The sequence below is a fragment of the Clarias gariepinus genome, chromosome 12 (genome assembly GCF_024256425.1).
Source record: "Clarias gariepinus isolate MV-2021 ecotype Netherlands chromosome 12, CGAR_prim_01v2, whole genome shotgun sequence".
Taxonomy (NCBI): domain Eukaryota; kingdom Metazoa; phylum Chordata; class Actinopteri; order Siluriformes; family Clariidae; genus Clarias; species Clarias gariepinus.
The window spans coordinates 3,805,001-3,827,959 of NC_071111.1; the positions used below are offsets into that span (position 1 = coordinate 3,805,001).

General features: G+C 41.6%; 1 protein-coding gene across 9 annotated transcripts in view; it reads left to right on the top strand.

Annotated features, from left to right (window-relative positions):
• The window catches only part of nav3 (neuron navigator 3), a 105,130-nt gene that overhangs the window by 19,285 nt on the left and 62,886 nt on the right, over positions 1-22,959 (top strand). For all 9 annotated transcript variants that reach the window (XM_053508332.1, XM_053508334.1, XM_053508337.1 and 6 more), the window contains exons 2-3: positions 19,827-19,944; positions 20,858-20,910. In XM_053508332.1, the coding sequence (XP_053364307.1) occupies positions 19,827-19,944; positions 20,858-20,910 (171 nt within the window). The remainder of the gene's footprint in view (positions 1-19,826; positions 19,945-20,857; positions 20,911-22,959) is intronic.

Sequence of the window (22,959 nt, forward strand, 5' to 3'; positions counted from 1 at the left end):
GCCCCACCTGTCATGTCTGTATTCACCACTAGTGGGGCGCCACACACTTTGAGAACCACGGGTTTATGGGAACACTCTTAGTGGGGTGTGTGTTTTTGGGTTTTTGGGGGGGTCCTGTGTAGTACAAATTAATGGTGCCTAGTGTGAAAGCGCCCCTAGTGTGAAAGCGCCCCTAGTTTTCCCCTAGTGTTCTCCTAATCACTTTAGTTTTCTTCTCTTGAGTTGTAGTCATAGTTTTCCCGTTCTTCTAGATCCTGTAGTCTGTAGTTTATATTCCTAGTTTCCCTGGATTCACTGCAGATTTCTTAGATTTATTTTCTCCAAACTAAAACTCTGGGTGTTAAATTTCTCAGGTCTTGACATTGGAGTTGTGTAGACGTCTGTAGTCCAGTTCATATAAATGATTACACATGATATTAATGTTCTGGGTGTTTTGCTGTATTAGTGTTTGATAGGTAAGTTGGGTCTAGATTTATTGGCTCTAGGATTTAGGACTTGACTGCAGTTTTCTCTCAAGTGTAAATGACTAGGAGGAGACGTTTATAGCTGTAGTTATGCTCTCTCTCTCTCTCTCTCTCTCTCTCTCTCTCTCTCTCTCTTCTCTTGGTTTCTTTTTTATGTCAGTGTCTTACAAAAGTGGCTACAGTTCCAATCCGACAGACCAGTTTATAAGTTTCAAAATACACACGAGGGACAAAGCATGAGAGTGCAGTGGAAAGCAACAAAAAAGATGGAAAAACGCCACGAACAAAAGGACCAACATTGTATTTCGGTTATTTCTGGGTCTCACTGGTTTCTAATCCTAGTTTCATACGTTTTTTCTTTAACACGTCCAGGAAGTTTTATTCACGGTATCTCTAAGCCAGTTAGTTGCAAGTGTGCATTTGATTGTCTAAAACTGAAAGGAGAAAGATAGAAAGAGAAAAGAAGAGGAGTGGTCTGGAAAATCGATTGCTGTGGCTGCTCATGCCTCTGTCCCTATCAGGAGGACATAGAGATAGAGAGAGAGAGAGAAAGAGAGAGAGAGAGAAAGAGAGAGATTTAATAGCTGATTATGTCACCAGACAGACTCAACACCTGATTCTCTCATCAGCTTTTCCAGACACTCACACACTCCCTGTCTCTTCTTCATGCTGAGGGTTGCCAGAACCAGCCCGTATACTGGCCCAATAGTTCACCAGAAATGACCAAAGGAAACCTAGCCTCTTTAGTCAATGACCATCAGGTCTAAACTGCTATAATGCTTATTAAATCCAGCCAGTAAACCAATCAGAACCACCAGGAAAAAATTTCCCTGAGAATGGTAATGGTTCCGATTGGATCAGATTGGTTTTGGGATGGTTTTGATTGGTCACTGGGTTGTTTTTGGGACGATTGTGATTGGTCACTGGGTTGGTTTTGGGATGGTTGTGATTGGTCAGTGGGCTGGTTTTGGGATGGTTGTGATTGGTCAGTGGGTTGGTTTTGGGATGGTTGTGATTGGTCAGTGGGTTGGTTTTGGGATGGTTGTGATTGGTCAGTGGGTTGGTTTTGGGATGGTTGTGATTGGTCAGTGGGTTGGTTTTGGGACTGTTCTGATTGGTCACTGGGTTGGTTTTGGGATGGTTGTGATTGGTCAGTGGGTTGGTTTTGGGATGGTTCTGATTGGTCACTGGCTTGGTTTTGGGATGGTTGTGATTGGTCAGTGGGCTGGTTTTGGGTTGGTTCTTATTGGTCAGTGGGTTGGTTTTGGGATGGTTGTGATTGGTCAGTGGGTTGGTTTTGGGATGGTTGTGATTGGTCAGTGGGTTGGTTTTGGGACGGTTCTGATTGGTCAGTTGGTTGGTTTTGGGATGGTTCTGATTGGTCAGTTGGTTGGTTTTGGGATGGTTGTGATTGGTCAGTGGGTTGGTTTTGGGATGGTTGTGATTGGTCAGTTGGTTGGTTTTGGGATGGTTCTGATTGGTCAGTGGGTTGGTTTTGGGATGGTTGTGATTAGTCAGTGGGTTGGTTTTGGGACGGTTCTGATTGGTCAGTTGGTTGGTTTTGGGATGGTTCTGATTGGTCAGTTGGTTGGTTTTGGGATGGTTGTGATTGGTCAGTGGGTTGGTTTTGGGATGGTTGTGATTGGTCAGTTGGTTGGTTTTGGGATGGTTCTGATTGGTCAGTGGGTTGGTTTTGGGATGGTTGTGATTAGTCAGTGGGTTGGTTTTGGGATGGTTCTGATTGGTCAGTGGGTTGGTTTTGGGATGGTTGTGATTGGTCAGTGGGTTGGTTTTGGGATGGTTGTGATTGGTCAGTGGGTTGGTTTTGTGACGGTTCTGATTGGTCAGTGGTCTGGGCCAGTCTGGGTTCCACCCCAAAATGTATTGATATAAAACATCCCTATCTAAGCTGCACATGCTTTGGACTAAATGTGTGAATGTGAATAAAAAGAACAGTCAAGTTCAAAAGAAGCTCATGTTACAGTACAGAGAAAGAGAGTGAGACAGATGGACGGAGAAACAGAGAGACAGACAGGGAGAGAGTGAGACAGAACACTTAGCAGAAATAGCTGATGTTTGTTTTTGGTGCTTTGTTAAAAGATCTCTCTCTGCATTCATACGCTAAGAGGACTTCCCTTTTTATGTGTGTGTGTGTGTGTTTGTGCCAAGTAGGCCTTAGGGCTTCCTCAGGAAAACAGAAGAAGGAAATTTGGTGTGATACTTCATGCACACTTACACACACACACACACACACACACAAACACACACACACACACAGATCGAGGGGAGGAAATCCTGAACAATGTCTGGCCAGGTGACCTTTGACCTCTCTGACCTCACCTGGTCACATGACTCAGGAAGCGGGAAGTGGCAACGCAGAAGAGTGAATTATTAGAGAGAGAGAGAGAGAGAGAGAGAGAGAGAGAGTGACTCAGCAGTGTGGAGTGAAAAGGAAAATAGAGAGAAAAGAATAAAGACTGATTTCTCATTTTAGTTCAGTGAGTCACAGTCGAGCAGACGTGACTAACACACACACACACACACACACACGATCATATGGTGGAGAGGAAAAACTTTTACAGGAAACCTCATCCATCACACACACACACACACACACACACACACACACACACACACACAGGTTTTATGATTCCTTCATTTGACTCACAGGAATTGAATCAGACCTGAGTCACTGATAACGCAGAGCTACTTATCCTTATTATTTATATATATATATTTATATATATATATATATATATATATATATATATATATATATATATATTTAAATAAATAGGTCTATTTATATTTAACATGAACATAAGACCACACACACACACACAGGATTCACCTTACTGACACAATGAATTTGGTTCATTTGAAAGTTTGACTCAAATGATTTGAGTCAGAATTGAGTCACAGATAAGATTACATAATAATATTATATCTTTTATGATTTATAACTATTTTTGCTTTTCTTGAATTTAAACATTCAAAATGAATAGATATAGAAACACACACACACCCACCCACACCCACACACACACACACACACACACACACTTAGTGACCCTGAAACCCCTTTCAGTAATGTGGCTCCTTTTTTGGCCTGGGGTTAAATGTGATATGAAACCTGTGTGTGTGTGTGTGTGTGTGTGCGTGTGTGTTTAGGTGATGAAAAACTGTTTTATAGCTTAAGGTTTGAGACGGTGGTCATGTTGCAGTCATTATTGCTCTCCGCTTTATAATTTACATTTTTTTACCCTTAAGTGGACAAAAATAACTTGGACAATGTGTGTGAGAGAGGGAGAGAGAGAAAGAGAGAGAGAGAGAGAGAGAACAGACAAACTGACGTCAATAAAGGACACACAGCAGTGATGGGCTCCGTCCCAAACCAAATACAATCATAGTAAATGATAAACAGCAGTGATGTCCATTATTAATTAGAAAGGAGTGACATGAAGGACAATGGAAAAGGTGGGACACTGGGAACAGGGGACTCTTTAACTAGGGGACCATGATATCCAGGGGTTCAGGAAATTACAGAGCATGAGGTCACTAGAAACTAAGGAACAAGCAAGCTCAAGGAGGAATGAAGCTCACTACAGAGAGAACGATGGGCCAGAAACCAGTGATGAAGGGAAGAAGGCATTTTGAGTAGACATACGTATCTACATATCCACAGTAGGACTACTGGAAATCTACAGAACAAGAGGTCACTACAAAAAACATATACGTCATTGTCTACGACCCAAATCACACACTAGTGTCCTAAGTAATAAGCCACAAACTGTTACTGTAGTAAGCATTGTATTTGTGTGTGTGTGTGTGTGAGAGAGAGCGACAGAGAGAGAGTGTGTGTAGGTAGTATAGGTGTGTGGTGTGTGATAGAGCTCCCTCTACTGTGTATTAGTGGTATTGAGCACTAAAACATAAAATACTGACTCAGGTTTGATTCACATCACGTAAACCGGCATCTCAAAGGCATTAGTAAGGTATCAGATTCTCACTCATTTATCATCTATACCGCTTTATCCTGTACACAGGGTCACGGAGGCTTGAAGCCCTTTGGGCACGAGGCAGGGTACATCCTGGATGGGGTGCCAATCCTTGCATTTACATTTCATAATTTGGCAACTTCGTTTTTTATCTCATTATACATCTGAGCAGTTAAAAGTTGAGGGCCTTGCTCAAGGGCGCAACAGTGGCAACTTGGTGACAGCAGGATTTGAACCTGGGACCTTCCAGACTTCGGTCCAACACCTAAACCACTGAGCTACCCCTACACAGTCTTTGGATTGTGGGAGGAAACCGGGGTACCCAGAGGAAACCCACCAAGCACGGGAAGAACATGCAAACTCCACCCACAGACCACAAGGTGGAAATCAAACCCAGATCCTGGAGGTGTGAGGCCGCAGTGCTAACCACTAAGCCACCATGCCTCCGGTATCAGATAGATCATAAAAAAATATTAAACGTGAAAATAAAATGTGTGTGTGGCTGTTCGGGTTTAACATAACAATGCTGTTTAAAACACACTAAAGAATCAGTGAATCAGTGATTAAAATCACGTAAGATATAGACAAGGATTAATATCAAGAACACTCTCTATAATGAATTGTGTTTGTTTTCTATCGTGTGGGAGGGAGCCTTGATGAGGCCGCTATTCTCGTAAGAGCACTCGGACGTAAAATTGGAATTGGGACGCGACCCAAATTTATTCACCGTGTCTGGATTTTGTGCCAGAGAAAAAAAAAGAGGTGGTTAAAAGCCAAGACCGTAGTGAAGTAATGATGCATCGCCACTGAGGGGTTTAAATTTCAGTCTTATTAAATGTCACCGAGTTCAGATCCTAAGTGTGTGTGTGTGTATATATATTACAAACACTGAGTTAATTATCTTCTATGAGCAGACACTGTGAATAATTACTGACAGCCGACTGCTAACTGCATCGCTAATCTGAAACCGATCTATTTATTTATCAGGGTTGAAGTTTACCATTTGTATCGTCTGTTAGATTCTTTTCAGTATTGCCTTTTTTGTTCCCCTTTTTCGCTGTTTCGAAACTGTCTGTGAGTGTGTGAGACAAATTGCTGGTTAGCTGTGTACTTTTTTTGGGGTTGGGTGATTTCTTGGTAGAAGTGGCTCCTACACGTTCAGCTAGCAGCACGCTAATTACAGTGCAGCGCTAAGGCTCGGGAGTAGAATGTCACTCAGAGGCACGGAAAGGTCTCAACACACGTAAGTGAGAGTGAAGATTCGTTTTCCGATAAAACTGTAATAAATTACTGATAAAAGTGGCATTACTCAAGGCTCTACTCTAAGCCCGGGTTAATTCTACGTGCTTACTTTTTTAATTGTTGTTGATGTTGTTTTTATTGCAGCTTGTTGTTGTACATTAATTTTAAAATGTATGGTCTTTTACAAGCCCTAGTACTTCCATTTTATAAATTTTAAAAGTGTTTAAATGTTAAATAATTGAGAGGAACTATTTTACAACAAAACAGGAGTTTCAGGAGTTTTTATCAAAGTTAGTTTAACTTCAAAATGCTTTACACAGTGAATTACATGTGTTCAAACAGCTGCAATAGCAAAAAGAAAAAGAAAAAAAAATTAAGAAAAATTGTTTTGTTAATTTTACAATATGAAAAAATATTTTTATTCCGTGCACACTGAAGCACTAAACCCTATTCAGGACAGGCCACGCCCACAAAATCTTCACAATTTTGTGTATATCCTAAGACAGCTCCTAATAACTAAAGAACTGGATTCATCTCTTTAAACCATATGATGTTTAGATAAAAAAAGAATACCCTGTAATCCTGATACAAGGATCTTTTATACACTTACACACAATTTATCTGGAAGATAATACGACTCGTCTCATGACATGTCAGGTGTCAGGTTCATGTCAGGTTTATATGACATGAATTGCAAGTTTTTCACAAGAAACTTTCTATTTATTATCATTAAAATTTAAAAATTTTACAAACAGCTCAAAGAGGTCAGAGGAAGAGGAAGAATATATATATATATATATATATATATATATATATATATATATATATATATATATTTTTTTTTTTTTTTTTTCCCTACAGTACACAACCACAACCAGGATATGCAATAAAAAGATTAAATGTTGAAATATATAATAAATAGAAAGATTTCACTACAGTAAAAGGAAAATTGCACTAGAAGAAGACAATTAAACCTAAGATAAACATTGCAACAAAAAATACATATTTAAAAAATTTACAAATTTTAAGATTTACAAAAGTTACAGAATAGAAATATACAAAATCTGCAAAATAGTAATATATAAAACTATATAAATTATCCAGAATGTGCAACATGTAACTGTAAACTGAGAAGTATAAAAAAATATACTTTAATTAAAAAGAAAAAAAAACATCAAAGGGAATAAGAAAATGACTTTATAGCTGTGAACTGTCTAAGTAACTATAAACAGATAAAATAATACAACGTAGTGATAATGAGATAAACTATAATGAGTGTAATCTGAATCCAGCAGTTTAAGAGGAATAAAACACTTGGGGACATGCAGCCACAGGAAACGAATCACTTTGGTATTGTAACAGTAATTGCGCTTCATCGTGCCGCTCCAGCTAGGATTATTTTCCCATAACAGCAACACACACACAGGGTTGTGTTTTATTTCAGCGCTGCCATCTGTGACTAGCATTAAATCAGTCAGGTCGCCACATTAGCCTTCTTTTAGCCGTTTCAAGGCTGAGCGCTGCCTCTAATTTTCCTCTCGAGTGTCAGAACATATTTGGACACACAGCTATAACAGTGTAAAGTGGTGGTTTAGAAAAGTGCCGTGTGACCCGCCTCACCCTCTCTGTGTGTTTCGGTACTGTGTGTGTATGTTTACGCGCTAACTAACCGCGGCTGTCTCTCTGGAAATGGATGCCAGATACGTGCAGCATTGCCACAGCATATCTGTTAGAGAGGAATCGCTCGACAGCTACGCCGGCGATCATGCAATGGATTTTCTTCACACCAGCTTCGATATCATGCAGAGAAATGCTGTTTAGGCAGAATTCCGCTCTTAGATTTATCGTTTGGAAAACAATTATGCTTTTAATCTCCTGAGAATCTCCAGAATATTGATTTCCTTTTTGTTCCAAATGAGAGTTTAACACTGCACAGTTGTTTTCTGCGGCCCTTCGACTTTCTTGTGGACTCAGGCATTTAACACAAGCGTGTGTATGTGTGTAATAGCGTTTCTATTTAGTTCGCCATCCTAAACCAGGATCCCTATTTTCCACTTCCAGAGGTATTTTCCAATCCAGCGGATATCTGAGATTGTAGGTCTCGAGTTTTGCGATGTTTGTAGATGTTTTTTTTGCTCCGTTTTTCTGGTTTATGGGTGAGTGCTGTGGGTCATTATGGGAGGATTAAGTGGAATCAAGGCTTTGGACAAGATAATGACAGTTTCACTGGGTGGAAGAGAGCGACTGAGGGCAAATGGCTTTAAAATGTGACATGCATTTTAAAAGCAGAGCGAGCTTGCTGTAAAAATGCCTTCCAGATGTTTTTTATGTTGTGTGTGGAAGCCTTCTGTCTCCACGATTTCAGATCACATGATAGAACTACGTCAAACACCAACAAACAACATTAAAATAACAATGAACTCTGCCATTCTGCACTGAGCGCTAACATTCTCTAACACCAGCAAACATTATCAAGCACTGACATTCATCAAACACCTTCATTCTTCATCAAACACCAACATTCACCATCAAACACCGGAATTCACCATCAAACACCAGAATTCACCATCAAACACCAACATTCACCATCGAACACCAACATTCACCATCGAACACCAACATTCACCATCAAACACCAACAATTAGCATCAAACACCAACATTCACCACCAAACACCAACATTCACCATCAAACACCAGCATTCACCATCAAACACCAGCATTCACCATCAAACACCAGCATTCACCACCAAACACCAACATTTACCATCAAACACCAACACATACCATCAAACACCAACATTCATCATCAAACACCAACATTCACCATCAAACACCGGAATTCACCATCAAACACCGGAATTCACCATCAAACACCAACATTCACCATCGAACACCAACATTCACCATCAAACACCAGAATTCACCATCAAACACCAGCATTCACCATCAAACACCGGAATTCACCATCAAACACCAGAATTCACCATCAAACACCAACATTCACCATCAAACACCAACATTCGCCATTGAACACCAACATTCACCATCAAACACCAGAATTCACCATCAAACACCAACATTCACCATCAAACACAAACAATCAGCATCAAACACCAACATTCACCACCAAACACTAGCATTCACCATCAAACACCAGCATTCACCATCAAACACCAGCATTCACCATCAAACACCAACATTCACCATCGAACACCAACATTCACCATCGAACACCAGCATTCACCACCAAACACCAACATTCACCACCAAACACCAACATTCACCATCAAACACCAGCATTCACCATCAAACACCAGCATTCACCATCAAACACCAGCATTCAACAAGTTTGGTGATGAGTCCTCAATCTTGCTGTTTTGTGCAAAGTGATGTGTTAAGTGGTTAATGTTGGTGTTTGTCTTTAATTTGTGTGTGTGTGTGTGTGTGTGTGTGTGTGTGTGTGTGTGTTGAAACAGGTTGTTGGTATTTGATGGAAAGCATTGCTGTGTGTGTGTGTGTGTGTATGTGTGTGTGTGTGTGTGTGTGTGTGTGTTGGGGAATGCTGATAGGGTGTCGCTTTGGGATTTAACACACTTCATCATCTCCCATTGATTTTTACAGGTTTTTGCTTCCTGAGGGATTTGCAGAAAGGATGGTTTAATTAATCTGTGATGCAGCTGTAAAGCATCAGACTGTATGTGTATGTGTGTGTGTGTGTGTCAGACTAACAGACCGACTCTGTGATGCACGTTCAACCTTCAAACAAACTCAATTAACTTTATTGGTGACTGCAGTGTGTGATTAATTCTGCTCATAAAATAAATCATTTTCTGTGTTACAGTGACTTCAGATGTTTATTGAATGTGCAATACGCACATAACAACATGCCATTACACACACACACACACACGCACACTAAAACATGCTATTAACTTCCATATGGAAATGAAATGCAACGAGTGCGATTGCCAAAAACTCTTTTTATTTCATCAGCTTTCCCCATCACACAGGTCTAAACACTGCAGAGGGACACTTCACTTTAACTTCACTTTAAGAAAACCCATCCTGGTGATCAATGTGATACAATACAGTACAATATAAAATAATACCAACTTATATAATACAATACAACAGTATATGTACCACAATGTGATATATACTGTACTATGCAATGATATGGTATGATACAATACAATGTACTACAATATTATAAGCTACAACATGATACAGTACTATGTGGTAACACACAATAGACTACTACACAATACATGATCTGATATAATACAGTACAAAGCCATGAGAAACAATATGGTACAAATAATACTACGCAATATATTGTGACACTCTTCATACAACACTATACCGTGTGATACAATACTATACAATATGATTTATTATACAACAGTTACTTCCAACCGAGGAATCTGATTGGTGAAGAGGTGTTCTAGGACTGGTTATAATGGACAGTTTAACCGTATGTATAGTATCACCCAGCGTCCCAGGTGTTGTCCAGTGGTTAATGTCTTAACACTTCTAAGTCGTTCCGAATCGCCTCTGAACCGTCCGTGTCGTTCTGTTCAGCTTCTAACACAAGGCTGTATAGCAAATCCCTCTGATCAAGGGATTATACACCCTATATAGCACACTAGCTTTCCATTTAACACTATATTTGGGATTTGACCCCAGAAGTTAACACTGCTGATATTGTGTTCTAAAGTGGAATAAGTGGACATATAAAGGAAATCTCGTAAGTTTCTTTGCTCAGAAAATGATGACGATGTAGAGTGGGATTTATTTTAAATCCATCAGAGTTGTGGTCAAATCTCTTTGCTTGTCTTGTCAATTATTAACACAACTGGTGAAAAATAAAATACTTTTCCACTCCAGTTTTTCCTTTAGCAATAAAACTCGACTCATGGCATTACAAATCAAACGGCCTGGAAAATATCATGCAGTGTGTGACAGCGCAGAGAACTGATTCTGATCATAAGGTCGTGGATTCCAGCCCCAGCGTCACCATCCACCCACCCTGACCCTGTGCTCTGACCCCGGCTTCCGAACAAGCGTGGATACGCCAAGAGAAGAATGTCCCTGTGCTGTGACACCTAAAGCCCTTGTTGTCATTCATCCCCAAATAGCTAAAAAAAAAAAGTAAAAAAATATATCTAAAGGTCCAAGATCATTCCAGACGTCCTTATGTCTGGAATCTAGAACACAATTAGCAGTGTATTACAGCATCTCCTGCATCTCTTCATAAATTCACACTTACTTACCAAGTGTGAGGCTGTAAATGTCAGATTTCTGCTCCATCAGCTGTGATAATGTCGAACCTGGAGAGATAGACGGTGTCTGTGTGTATGTGTGTGTGAAAAGAACCAGCTAAATCTTGCTTTTTCCCACGGGAAGTGTCCCAGCTCACTTCCTGTCAGAGCTCACAATGCCGTCTTGTGTCTGCTGTCACAGAGTGACGTCTGATAGACAGGAATACGACACACTGCAGCAACGTCCTCCCTCGAGTCAGACTCGCGTCTCAGGCTAAACCCAGCTTCTGCTGTGCCAGGGTTTATTATTTAAATCATTAATTAATTAAAATGAGACAGATGAAGTGTTTAGGCTCCTTACACTGTGTGGAATGTTGCCCTTTCTCTAACTAGAAGATTAAGGAGGGCTTTCCTACATTCCTGAACTTTTTGCAGAATTTTTCCTGAACTTTTGTCTCGGAATGAAATCCTTGATGTTTCTCAGCTACGAATTGTTTACGAAATAACCAATGAATACCATGTACTTAGAATTACTTACCAAACTGTCTTCGGGCGTTCACTAACCATATTAAACTCTGATGGGCTTCCTGATTAATGCTCTAAGATTACCTACAGTACGATCTCCTGTACAGGGTCGTGGGGGCCTGGGGTCAATCCCAGGGGACTTGGAGCACGAGGCGAGGTACACCTTGGATGGGGTGCCAGTCCATCTGCCACTACATTGAATTTGGAAAACACCAATTAGCCCAACCTGCCTGTCTTTGGACTGTGGGAGGAAGCCAGAGAACCCGGAGGAAACCCACTAAGCATGGGGGGAACATGCAAACTCCACACACAGACCCTGAGGTGGAAATCAAACCCTCAACCCTGTTGGTGTGAGGCCACAGTGCTAACCACTACAACACTGTACTGCCTAGTTTCGAGATGACGTTATTAGTTGAACTTTCTTTCGGCTGCTCCTATCAAAGAGTCAACAAAGCGGACCATTCGATCCACACCGGTTTAATACCAGATGATACAACCCTTCCATTTTTCTAACTACATGCAGTGGCTGGGTAGTCTGCCACTGACGGCAGGGCTTGAACCCATGTCCTCAGATCCCCAAGTCAATATCCTAGAGCCTTAGCCGTCTGAGCCACCAGTTAAATTAGTTATTAACCTAGTTAACCCAGTGTAAGTATGTATCCAATGTTGTAAACATTAAAGCACTTTTTGTAAGTCGCTCTGGATAAGAGCGTCTGCCAAATGCCTAAATGTAAATGTAAATGTAAATGTAAATTAGACAAATTATAAAAATTCTGAATAGACTCGGACCTTGTTTAAGTCCCCATAATGTCCCAGAGTGCTAGCTCTGCCGTGTTTCAGTGGTGTGTCTGAAGCTGGGTTTACATTATCTGATCTAAATAGTGTCCAGATTCATCTGTTGTGTTTTATAAGCGAATAAGTTGCTTGTGTGGCGAGTTGAGAAATTTCAGACTAAAGAAGTCTGAGACACTTCTGATGTTTGAGTGCGAGCACTGCTGTGACACCCATGTAAAAAAAACATATGCAGTAGGGCTACAATCTCAGGGAGAAAATTATCTCATTTACATTGAGGTATTTGCCAGACGCTCTTATCCAGAGCAACTTACATTTATCTCACTACACATCTGAGCAGTTGAGGGTTAGGGCCTCGCTCAAGGGCCCAACAGGGACAGTTTGGTGGTTGTGGGAGTCCAATGCCTTAACCACTGAGCTACCCCTGACACCATATCACCTTATTACCGCAAGCTCAGTGTGAACAATGTGTGTGAAACATCAGCAAGTCTGCTTTCTGCAGAAACTGAACTCACACACACACACACACACACACACACAATTTGTCCCATTCAAGTTGAAAAAGTGATGTGTGTTTCCCCCTGCTGGTGGTCCTGTGTTATAACTGCAGTCTATACCTGCAGAGTCTGCAACTCTGCCTCTCTCTTTCACACACACATACTCAGCTGGTATTATCGGCAGGAGGTAGACGACGGACAATATGACAGCTCACACACTCCTGACAGGTACACACACACACACACACACACACACACACACACAGAATCATTAAGCTAAAGGAACTGGCAAGGACAGAAGTATTGATGCTAAGCGCTGGTCGGGTATAAAGACATATGTTGAGGGTGTGTGTGTGTGTGTGTGTGTGTGTTAATGCATTAAGTATTGAGGGTGGCATGGCTACTGCGATGCATCTGCCAGGCAAGAATGTGCTCATCAGGACACTGTGTGTGTGTGTGTGTGCTCACTAGCTTTAAGAGCTTCAGCCTGAAGAGAGGAGTGTAAGCCGGAGGAAAAGAGTGACGCATCATAAATTACCTGCGCAGCAACAGAAGTGTAATGTTTATTTAATTGTGTAAGCATGATGTTTCTATCCAGCGTGCAGTTTGTAATGATGTCATGATGCTTCTTTAATGATGTCATGTGAATCTCTGACTGTAATAATAATCTCACTGATCACAGAGTCAATAATCTGTGGCTTTGAACTGTCATGTTGCATGAGGCGGTTCAGTGATGGAGATTTAAGCCTCTCAGGTTCAACTTCAAGTCTTAGGATTATACAGTACGGGATTCGACTCAGGATTCAGAGTGTACAGTATGGGATTCGACTCAGGATTCAGAGTGTACAGTATGGGATTCGACTCAGGATTCAGAGTGTACAGTATGGGATTCGACCCAGGATTCAGAGTGTACAGTACGGGATTCGACTCAGGATTCAGAGTGTACAGTACGGGATTCGACCCAGGATTCAGAGTGTACAGTACGGGATTCGACCCAGGATTCAGAGTGTACAGTACGGGATTCGACTCAGGATTCAGAGTGTACAGTACGGGATTCGACCCAGGATTCAGAGTGTACAGTACGGGATTTGACCCAGGATTCAGAGTGTACAGTACGGGATTCGACTCAGGATTCAGAGTGTACAGTACGGGATTCGACCCAGGATTCAGAGTGTACAGTACGGGATTCGACTCAGGATTCAGAGTGTACAGTACGGGATTCGACCCAGGATTCAGAGTGTACAGTACGGGATTCGACTCAGGATTCAGAGTGTACAGTACGGGATTCGACTCAGGATTCAGAGTGTACAGTATGAGATTCGACTCAGGATTTAGAGTGTACAGTACGGGATTCGACTCAGGATTCAGAGTGTACAGTACGGGATTCGACCCAGGATTCAGAGTGTACAGTATGAGATTCGACTCAGGATTCAGAGTGTACAGTACGGGATTCGACTCAGGATTCAGAGTGTACAGTACGGGATTCGACTCAGGATTCAGAGTGTACAGTGCGGGATTCGACTCAGGATTCAGAGTGTACAGTACGGGATTCGACTCAGGATTCAGAGTGTACAGTATGGGATTCGACTCAGGATTCAGAGTGTACAGTATGGGATTCGACTCAGGATTTAGAGTGCATAGTACATACAGTAGTACAGGATTTGGCTCTGGATAACGAGTCTATACCCATATAGCACACACATGTCGCGGAGACGTCTATGCGCCGTTATCTTTTTCATCTGGCAAATGTCTGGGAGAGGGCGTTTGCTCATCTGGGAGACGTCACCGAGACGTCCATGCCCGATGTTAGAACGATGCTTAGCCTACGTATTTAGGAACGTAAATAAATTAAAACGTCCCTGATCCGCTCTTTAGACGTTGTTAATCAGATGTTTATACATCTGCCAAAGGTCTGATTGATGTCGGATAGACGTCGTTTTATTAAAACACCCCCCCATTATTTTAATTAAATACCCTGGGTTAATTATAATTAACCATGATCAACAGAATTCTGTGAAGGAAGGAAGCATAAGACAACCGGGATAAAACGGAGATTTTTATTTTATATTTAATAAAAACCCTGTTTTACACCAGCAGCAACTTACAAATGAGGTCTCAATTTAAAAAGATGTAAAAAACATAAAACACCACAAATAAGTATTAATCATAGAAAAACAATTAAACACCAACAGAAACGTTTTGTACTTTATAACTGTCCGTTATGACTTTTAAATATGACCGTTAGAGACAGTTGGTCAGGAAACTCCTGAAGTCAGATGCAGACAGGACACTTTCACTCACAAACTCCTGTGAAAAAATACAGAAATAGATTCAATTAAAATTCATGATACTTAATTTATCAACTGAACAATATTTATACTTTCTTCCTCTCGCTTCACAACTCATGAGAACAGACCGAAACCAGAACCGAACCGCAGATTAAGCACGCGCATATAACCGTTGGTATTTTAAGTGTGATTAAAAATACAATAAATAGCTTAAACCAAAATAACGTGACTAAACATCGCTAAACAGCAGGTGACATTTATGTTTAGTATTTCGTTTCTATTTAGAAAGATGGGAATTAATTCCTGCTTACCTTTTCCACACGCCCGACAAACGTTTGTCTTCTCAACAATCTCTTCTTCTTCTTCGGAGTTTAACGGTGGCTTGCATCCGTAAGTGTTGCACTACCGCCACCTTCTGGTTGATTCTCATTTGGTGTTTCTCCACTCTATTTCCAGATCATTTATATATATTTTCCGTCTACATACAGTACCAGCAAACTTCGGATGATAAAGATACGTCGTATAGACGTCGTATAGATGTAAAGACGATGTATCATTTAAAACCTCTCACAGGCGATCTACAGACGATCAAAATACGACTATAAAAAACGAACGTGATGTTTACCAGATGACACGCTTTTTAGCAGACGTCTCCACGATATACCTGTGCTATCTGGGTAACTCATGCGTCACAGCTCAGAGATTTGACTGATAGTTTTATTCAGAATCATCCAGTAACTTTATGACTTCCTAATAGATTTAGACTTTCCATTTTATAGTGTTTATTTGATTCAAGGTCAAACTGACTTATGACTCTCAATAGGTTTACTCTCCCACCTGATTTAATTGGACTTCTCATTTGATTTTACTCTTGGATTGACTCCTTATTTGATTTGACTCCTGAGTTGAATTGACTCATGATTTATTTTGACCCCTTACTGTATTTAAGTTAACTTCTGGTTTGATTTGACTCTTAATGTGACTTCTAATTTGATTTGACTCCTTATATTCAATCTAGTCCTGTCAATTGAATAAATTGGAATCAAATTAATTACGATTAATCACAATATTAAAATGCTCAGATTTACTTGCATTATAATTGTACAATGGTGGAATACAGAAATGGTTAGAGGAAACAGATTATGCAGTTTTATAACATCTTAAACATTAACATTCAACAAATATTAGCCTACATTAAAATGAATGCAGTGGGCAGTATGGGGGTGTGGCAACCTACAGACGACAAGGCTTGAACCCAGATCTTAAAACAACAACAATCTTAGTGGCCTGAGCCACCGTTCCCACGTCTTATGTTTAATGTATTCTTGTTAAGTATTTCCCATTGAAGGCAGCTCGAGCACACAACTTTGGGTTTATCTTAACTACCATCCAGAAGCTTTTCAGAATAAAACCTGCCATTCAACAGACCTGGTGATGTTCCTCAGTCGTCTTATCGTCTGCAATACATGTGCCGTTATCACACACAGCCAGGTAACTGCGCTGTCATTATGGAAAGCCATTAGGGGCGAACTTGGTCAAATGTTTCTAGATTAATCACATGCGTTAACGCGTTAACTTTAACTGCAAAAATCTTTTGATAATTGAATTAATTTAACGTTTTCTTTATCTGAGCGCTAGTCAGTACAGCCCTTGGATCCAGCGATGATACTTCGGCTAGTTTGGTCTTAGTGAGTAGCTACAGTAGCTTGTCTAAGTAAGTAGCATACTAATTAACCTATTTATTTTGTCTTTTTAGAGAAATCGCTCAGTGTTCTCATAGTAGAGCTGGAGAAAACACTACACAATCCATTTTCATCTACTGTCATGTTTCTTTCTTGCTGATTCACCTATTTGTTATAGAACAAGATGCAGCGCACACACACACATACACACTCTTTAATGGAGTATAATGACTGGTAATCATGCGGCGCTGTGGGATTGGCCACTTTCTCTTCAGCTTTTATCCATTGTTTGTTTCCTTGGCTGTGAAGAGCAGTTGATATTTTCCTGGCAGACGAACAGAAACCTCTCGTTTCGCTTTGTCGTCTCTGCGGACGTTAAAACAGCTCTCAGATGGCAGGCACTTTTGTGGTGACTTCAGTCTATTTTTATTGGCACGCTCATTAACATGCTGCGTAAGAGGAGCACACTCTGCCTCCGCTGGGATCCATCACTCCGTGAGCAGGAGAACACCCCGGAGTGCGCGCTAGCCGAGTCGGGATCACGTTTCTTGATAAGAGGCACCTTTTAAATTCATGCTCGGTTAGGAGTGCGGAAGTGGTGCGTGTCAGATTCACGCTCAGTCAGTCATGATAATAGGGACTTTACACAGTGACGGCTCTGTAACCATGGAAACCGACGTCAATCAGCAACAACGCTATGACTAATTTTAACTTGAAGGCTTTGTTATAAACAGAGTCTGACGTGTTCTCCAACATAAAAGTGTGTGTTGGCGAATTCATCAAACACAGAACAGAAGCTCTGTTTACACAGTAAGCAGTGCTAACATCACTTCCTGTAGACCGCCTCTGTCATTACTGGTCAAGCTAGAGCCTTTTGAAAATATTTAGGTTGATTTTGTGCATTTTCAGGGTCAACCAGTTATTACACTATTTCTATTACACTATCGCTATTATTTATTCATTCATTTATAAGTGAGAATGAATCCCTTAATTTAAGTTAGAAAGCTTTGAAGGAGACCCAATGTTTAAAATTCATTTTTTTAGTATTTTATTTTTATTTTAAAAACATGAAAAAAACATTCCCTGCTTCTTCTTTTTTTGTATTGTCTACTTGTTAGTGTCCTTTTTTTTTTGTATTGTGTACTATGCACTTGTTAACTACACTAGTCAATTTGATTTTCCCCTAATGTGACCTCATATATGAGAAGCCTGTCCCCCAGCTTGTTGCTCAGCTCTGTTGTTTTCTGTTGGGCGTGGCTAAGAAGCAGATACTGAAACAGCATGTTTGATAAAGGAGTGACATAACAAGTTTTAGGCATGAAAAATATGTTAGGATTTTAGCTGGAGCATTAACACACACACACACACACACACACACACACACAGCAGACCATTGTGGGAGGTCTGACATCTGCATTCACTTGGTAAAGAAATAGTGAAACATTGGCAAAAATGTGTTTATTTAAGCGGGCCCATAATTTACCCCTGTGGAATGCCCCATGAATGAGGGAAATTTTTACTTTCTCTAACATCTCTACATCTTTCCCTCCAATGTACATCACAGAAAGTTGCCACTGTAGGATGTCACAAGGCATATATTGTCTTTTCAGGAATTGAAAAAGACTACTGGGTTTGGTGGAGAAGCTCAAACAGTACTGTTGTGTGATTTGTGTTACCTGGTTTCTGAGAAGTCATGAGGTCCTTTTGGTTTGTTTGACATAGCAGAAGTGTGTAGCAGAACTGTGAAAATGTTGACCAAATATTTTAAGAGACATAAGACAAGCGTGGCAGCCATGTGAAAGCGATAATGCCACCTGAATTTAGGTCTGAGGTCTTGAATTTCAATTGCAATGCTTGGTCCCAAGAAGTCTGTTGAGGTTCCAGAGGTAGCCTACCACATGCTGATCAGTCATATCCCCCGAGTATTCCCGTGGTGTATTGTGTAAGAACATCGCGCTTGGTTATTGTCCGAGTCCATTAGCGTCATGTTTGAGAAAGGACATGACTAACTGAGAGGAGTCCTTCACTGCACTTGTCATCGTGGGCTCCAACCACAACACAAAGCAACGTTTCAAAGGCAGCGAGTGTTTCTGACTGAAATGGGTTTAATTGGATGTGACTGATCTTAAATTGAGTCGTTAGGGTTTTATGAGGACTTTTGTTTTTTTGCGGAACAGCCATCCGAGCCTGGTTACGAATGCTCGCCGAATTAGCGTTTACGAGTGTCTGCATCTTTGGAAAGAAAAAAGAAATGTCTCATTTTTTCAAATCCATGTGTTTGCTTTTTACCAGAAGAAAGTTCACCGAGTTTAGGGAGTTAAACTTTCCATGTGAACTGAACTAAGCAAGTCAGGATGTCAAGCTCACAAGAGTTCAGTCCTGCAATTAATCTAAATCTAAAATACGTAATTGGAAAGAAAACCAGGAAGTAGCCCATAACAGAGGACAGGTTTAACCATAACACACGTGCAGACACAGTTTATTTAAAACCATGTAGCTAGCAAGTTCCACATCACTGGTTTTACATCTCACACGTAGAACAATAACGGAAAAAAAGTATGTTTAAAGAAAAAAGAAAAAGGGTCCATTAATGTGCTAGAAGACACCGTTCAAATGTCCCACTTAGTATGGCAATACAACAAACCTCTGCTTACATAAATGTCCTGTTTCTTGCATTCTCTTTGGCTAGAAAAATGCACTTTCACAAAGGGGTTGTTTGGAGGGAACGGTGCGGGGGCGTCAGTAGCTAGTTTTCATATAAAGCTACAGACCTTGAAATATTATTTACGCAGGAGTTGAGCTGAAACATTAGCAGACACATATAGGAGACCTTTAAATGCTATGGTAGCTTGTTAAAAGGGAGGCTCATACGGGACCTTTAATTGGCTCCCAGATTGAAAGAATGAGGAATGAAACCCAGAGGGAAATGCTCCTGTCCTCAGAAGCAGCAGAACGTGTTGTTGTTGTTGTTATTATTATTATTATTATTATTATTATCTGTCAGACTGACTGTAGCACTAGCTTGGACAGCTAGCTTATTAAATTAACATGACTTTTTTTGTGTGTGTGTTGCAGATTTACACTGATTGGGCGAATCACTATCTGAGCAAAGCAGGCTGCCCTCGACTAATCAAGGATTTAACACTAGACATTCCCGACGGAGTCCTTCTAGCGCATATCATACAGATCATCGGTAAGAACACTACGCCACATCACAGTGTATGAGTGCTAATGATCGGTTCTATGATAGTCTGCGCTATTCCAAAAGTCAGAAAAATATAAAGTCCCAAAGGATTCCACAGCCGTGCTGTTTGTGTGGGAGGGTCTTGCTTCCGTCTTCCCTGTCAATCACAGAGACACTAGCCAATTGTAGGCATCTGAGAGTGAACTCGTGTATGTGGAAGAGGATGGATAGCGCTTTTCTCCAAGTCTTACCCCCAAACCGGCCCAAACTCAATCCTCAGTGTGAACTTGGACTGTTTAAAGCAAAGTCATCGCATTGTAGCCAGTGATGGAGTTTTAGTGTTTATTCATTTTATTTGAACAATTTAAAAATTATGACATTAACACTAGAAGCGCGAGCTTAGGTGTGTTTGTTTAAGATGATAATATCACAATATAATAAAAAATATAAATATAAAAAATATATAAATACTGGGAAACATCAGAAATAGTAAGCTCACATCCACCACACACAAACACACACACACACACACGCATCAGTCTCTCATCTGTAGTAATGCATCTGTGTCCCATGTGTTTCCTTAAACAAGTCCAGCATATTTGTGTGTGTGTGTGTGTGTGTGTGTGTGTGTTTTCCCTCCTCTGGGCGGATCTGAAACTAGCCTTGCCCTTGATTCTGGCAGCTCAAAAACTTTCAGTCAACAGCTGATGAAGTAACAGCCGGACAGGACTCAGTATATATATATTGACACACACACACACACACACACACACACACACACTCACACACACATGGTTTAGTTTCAGTTCTGGCTCCCTCATGGCGGAGAGTCACGGACAGTGAAGGCGTGGTTTGTGTGTGTGAGTGTGTGTGTGTGTGTCTGTGAGATACAGCTCAAAGTTCTGCTTTTCCCCCCCTGCAGCGAATGAGAAGGTGGAGGACATTACAGACTGCCCCCGGAGTCACTCTCAGATGGTGAGTCTGATTCTTTCTCATCATCTCACATCACCACATTTAACCCTTATATTCTGGTGTACGATATTATCGAGATGTTTTATAATGCATATAAAAGGTCAAAGGTCATAAGTTTAATGAGAAAAAATAAAAGCAGATGGATAGAATGGCTCTAGGAGGAGCTTTTTGGTCTCGAAGTGGCCTCAATAGACCTCAAGTTGGCAGGAGGAGGAGTTTATTGGTGTTAGACTGGCAGGAGGAGGAGCTTATTGGTGTTAGACTGGCAGGAGGAGGAGCTTATTGGTGTTAGATTGGCAGGAGAAGAGGCCTATAGACCTCAAGTTGGCAGAAGGAGGAGCTTACTGGTGTTAGACTGGCAGGAGGAGGAGGAGCTTATAGACCTCAAGTTGGCAGGAGGAGGAGCTTATTGGTGTTAGACTGGCAGGAGGAGGAGCTTACCGGTGTTAGACTGGTAGGAGGAGGAGGAGCTTATAGACCTCAAGTTGGCAGGAGGAGGAGCTTATTGGTGTTAGACTGGCAGGAGGAGGAGGAGCTTATAGACCTCAAATTGGCAGGAGGAGGAGCTTATTGGTGTTAGACTGGCAGAAGGAGGAGCTTATAGACCTCAAGTTAGCAGGAGGAGGAGCTTATTGGTTAGACTGGCAGGAGGAGGAGCTTACTGGTGTTAGACTGGCAGGAGGCGGAGCTTATTGGTGTTAGACTGGCAGGAGGAGGAGCTTACTGGTGTTAGACTGGCAGGAGGCGGAGCTTACTGGTGTTAGACTAGCAGGAGGAGGAGCTTACTGGTTTTAGACTGGCAGGAGGCGGAGCTTATTGGTGTTAGACTGGCAGGAGGCGGAGCTTACTGGTGTTAGACTGGCAGGAGGCGGAGCTTACTGGTGTTAGACTGGCAGGAGGAGGAGCTTATTGGTGTTGGACTGGCAGGAGGAGGAGCTTATTGGTGCTGGACTGGCAGGAGGAGGAGCTTATTGGTGCTGGACTGGCAGGAGGAGGAGCTTATTGGTGCTGGACTGGCAGGAGGAGGAGCTTATTGGTGCTGGACTGGCAGGAGGAGGAGCTTATTGGTGCTGGACTGGCAGGAGGAGGAGCTTATTGGTGTTGGACTGGCAGGAAAAGGAGCTTATTGGTGCTGGACTGGCAGGAGGAGGAGCTTATTGGTGTTGGACTGGCAGAAGGAGGAGCTTATAGACCTCAAGTTAGCAGGAGGAGGAGCTTATTGGTTAGACTGGCAGGAGGAGGAGCTTACTGGTGTTAGACTGGCAGGAGGCGGAGCTTATTGGTGTTAGACTGGCAGGAGGAGGAGCTTACTGGTGTTAGACTGGCAGGAGGCGGAGCTTACTGGTGTTAGACTAGCAGGAGGAGGAGCTTACTGGTTTTAGACTGGCAGGAGGCGGAGCTTATTGGTGTTAGACTGGCAGGAGGCGGAGCTTACTGGTGTTAGACTGGCAGGAGGCGGAGCTTACTGGTGTTAGACTGGCAGGAGGAGGAGCTTATTGGTGTTGGACTGGCAGGAGGAGGAGCTTATTGGTGCTGGACTGGCAGGAGGAGGAGCTTATTGGTGCTTGACTGGCAGGAGGAGGAGCTTATTGGTGTTGGACTGGCAGGAGGAGGAGCTTATTGGTGTTGGACTGGCAGGAGGAGGAGCTTATTGGTTTTGGACTGGCAGGAGGAGGAGCTTATTGGTGCTGGACTGGCAGGAGGCGGAGCTTATTGGTGTTGGACTGGCAGGAGGAGGAGCTTATTGGTGTTGGACTGGCAGGAGGAGGAGCTTGTAGAACTTGTAGGGTGTTAGTGTTTAGCTCTTCTTGTTGTGAATGTGTTTTTGTGTTTTGCAGATGAATATGAAATGGATCTAAAGCTGTTAATCTAATAATGAGCTCATTGTGTGTGTGTGAGTGTGTGTGTGTGTGTGTGTGTGTGTGTCTTTATTCATTGCGGAGATGACACTGACATTACTCTGTCAGAATATCAACTTCACAGGGAAGTGCTTTGTCCCCATAATAATTCTCCAAATGTGTGTGTGTGTGTGTGTGTGTTTACTGTATTTTG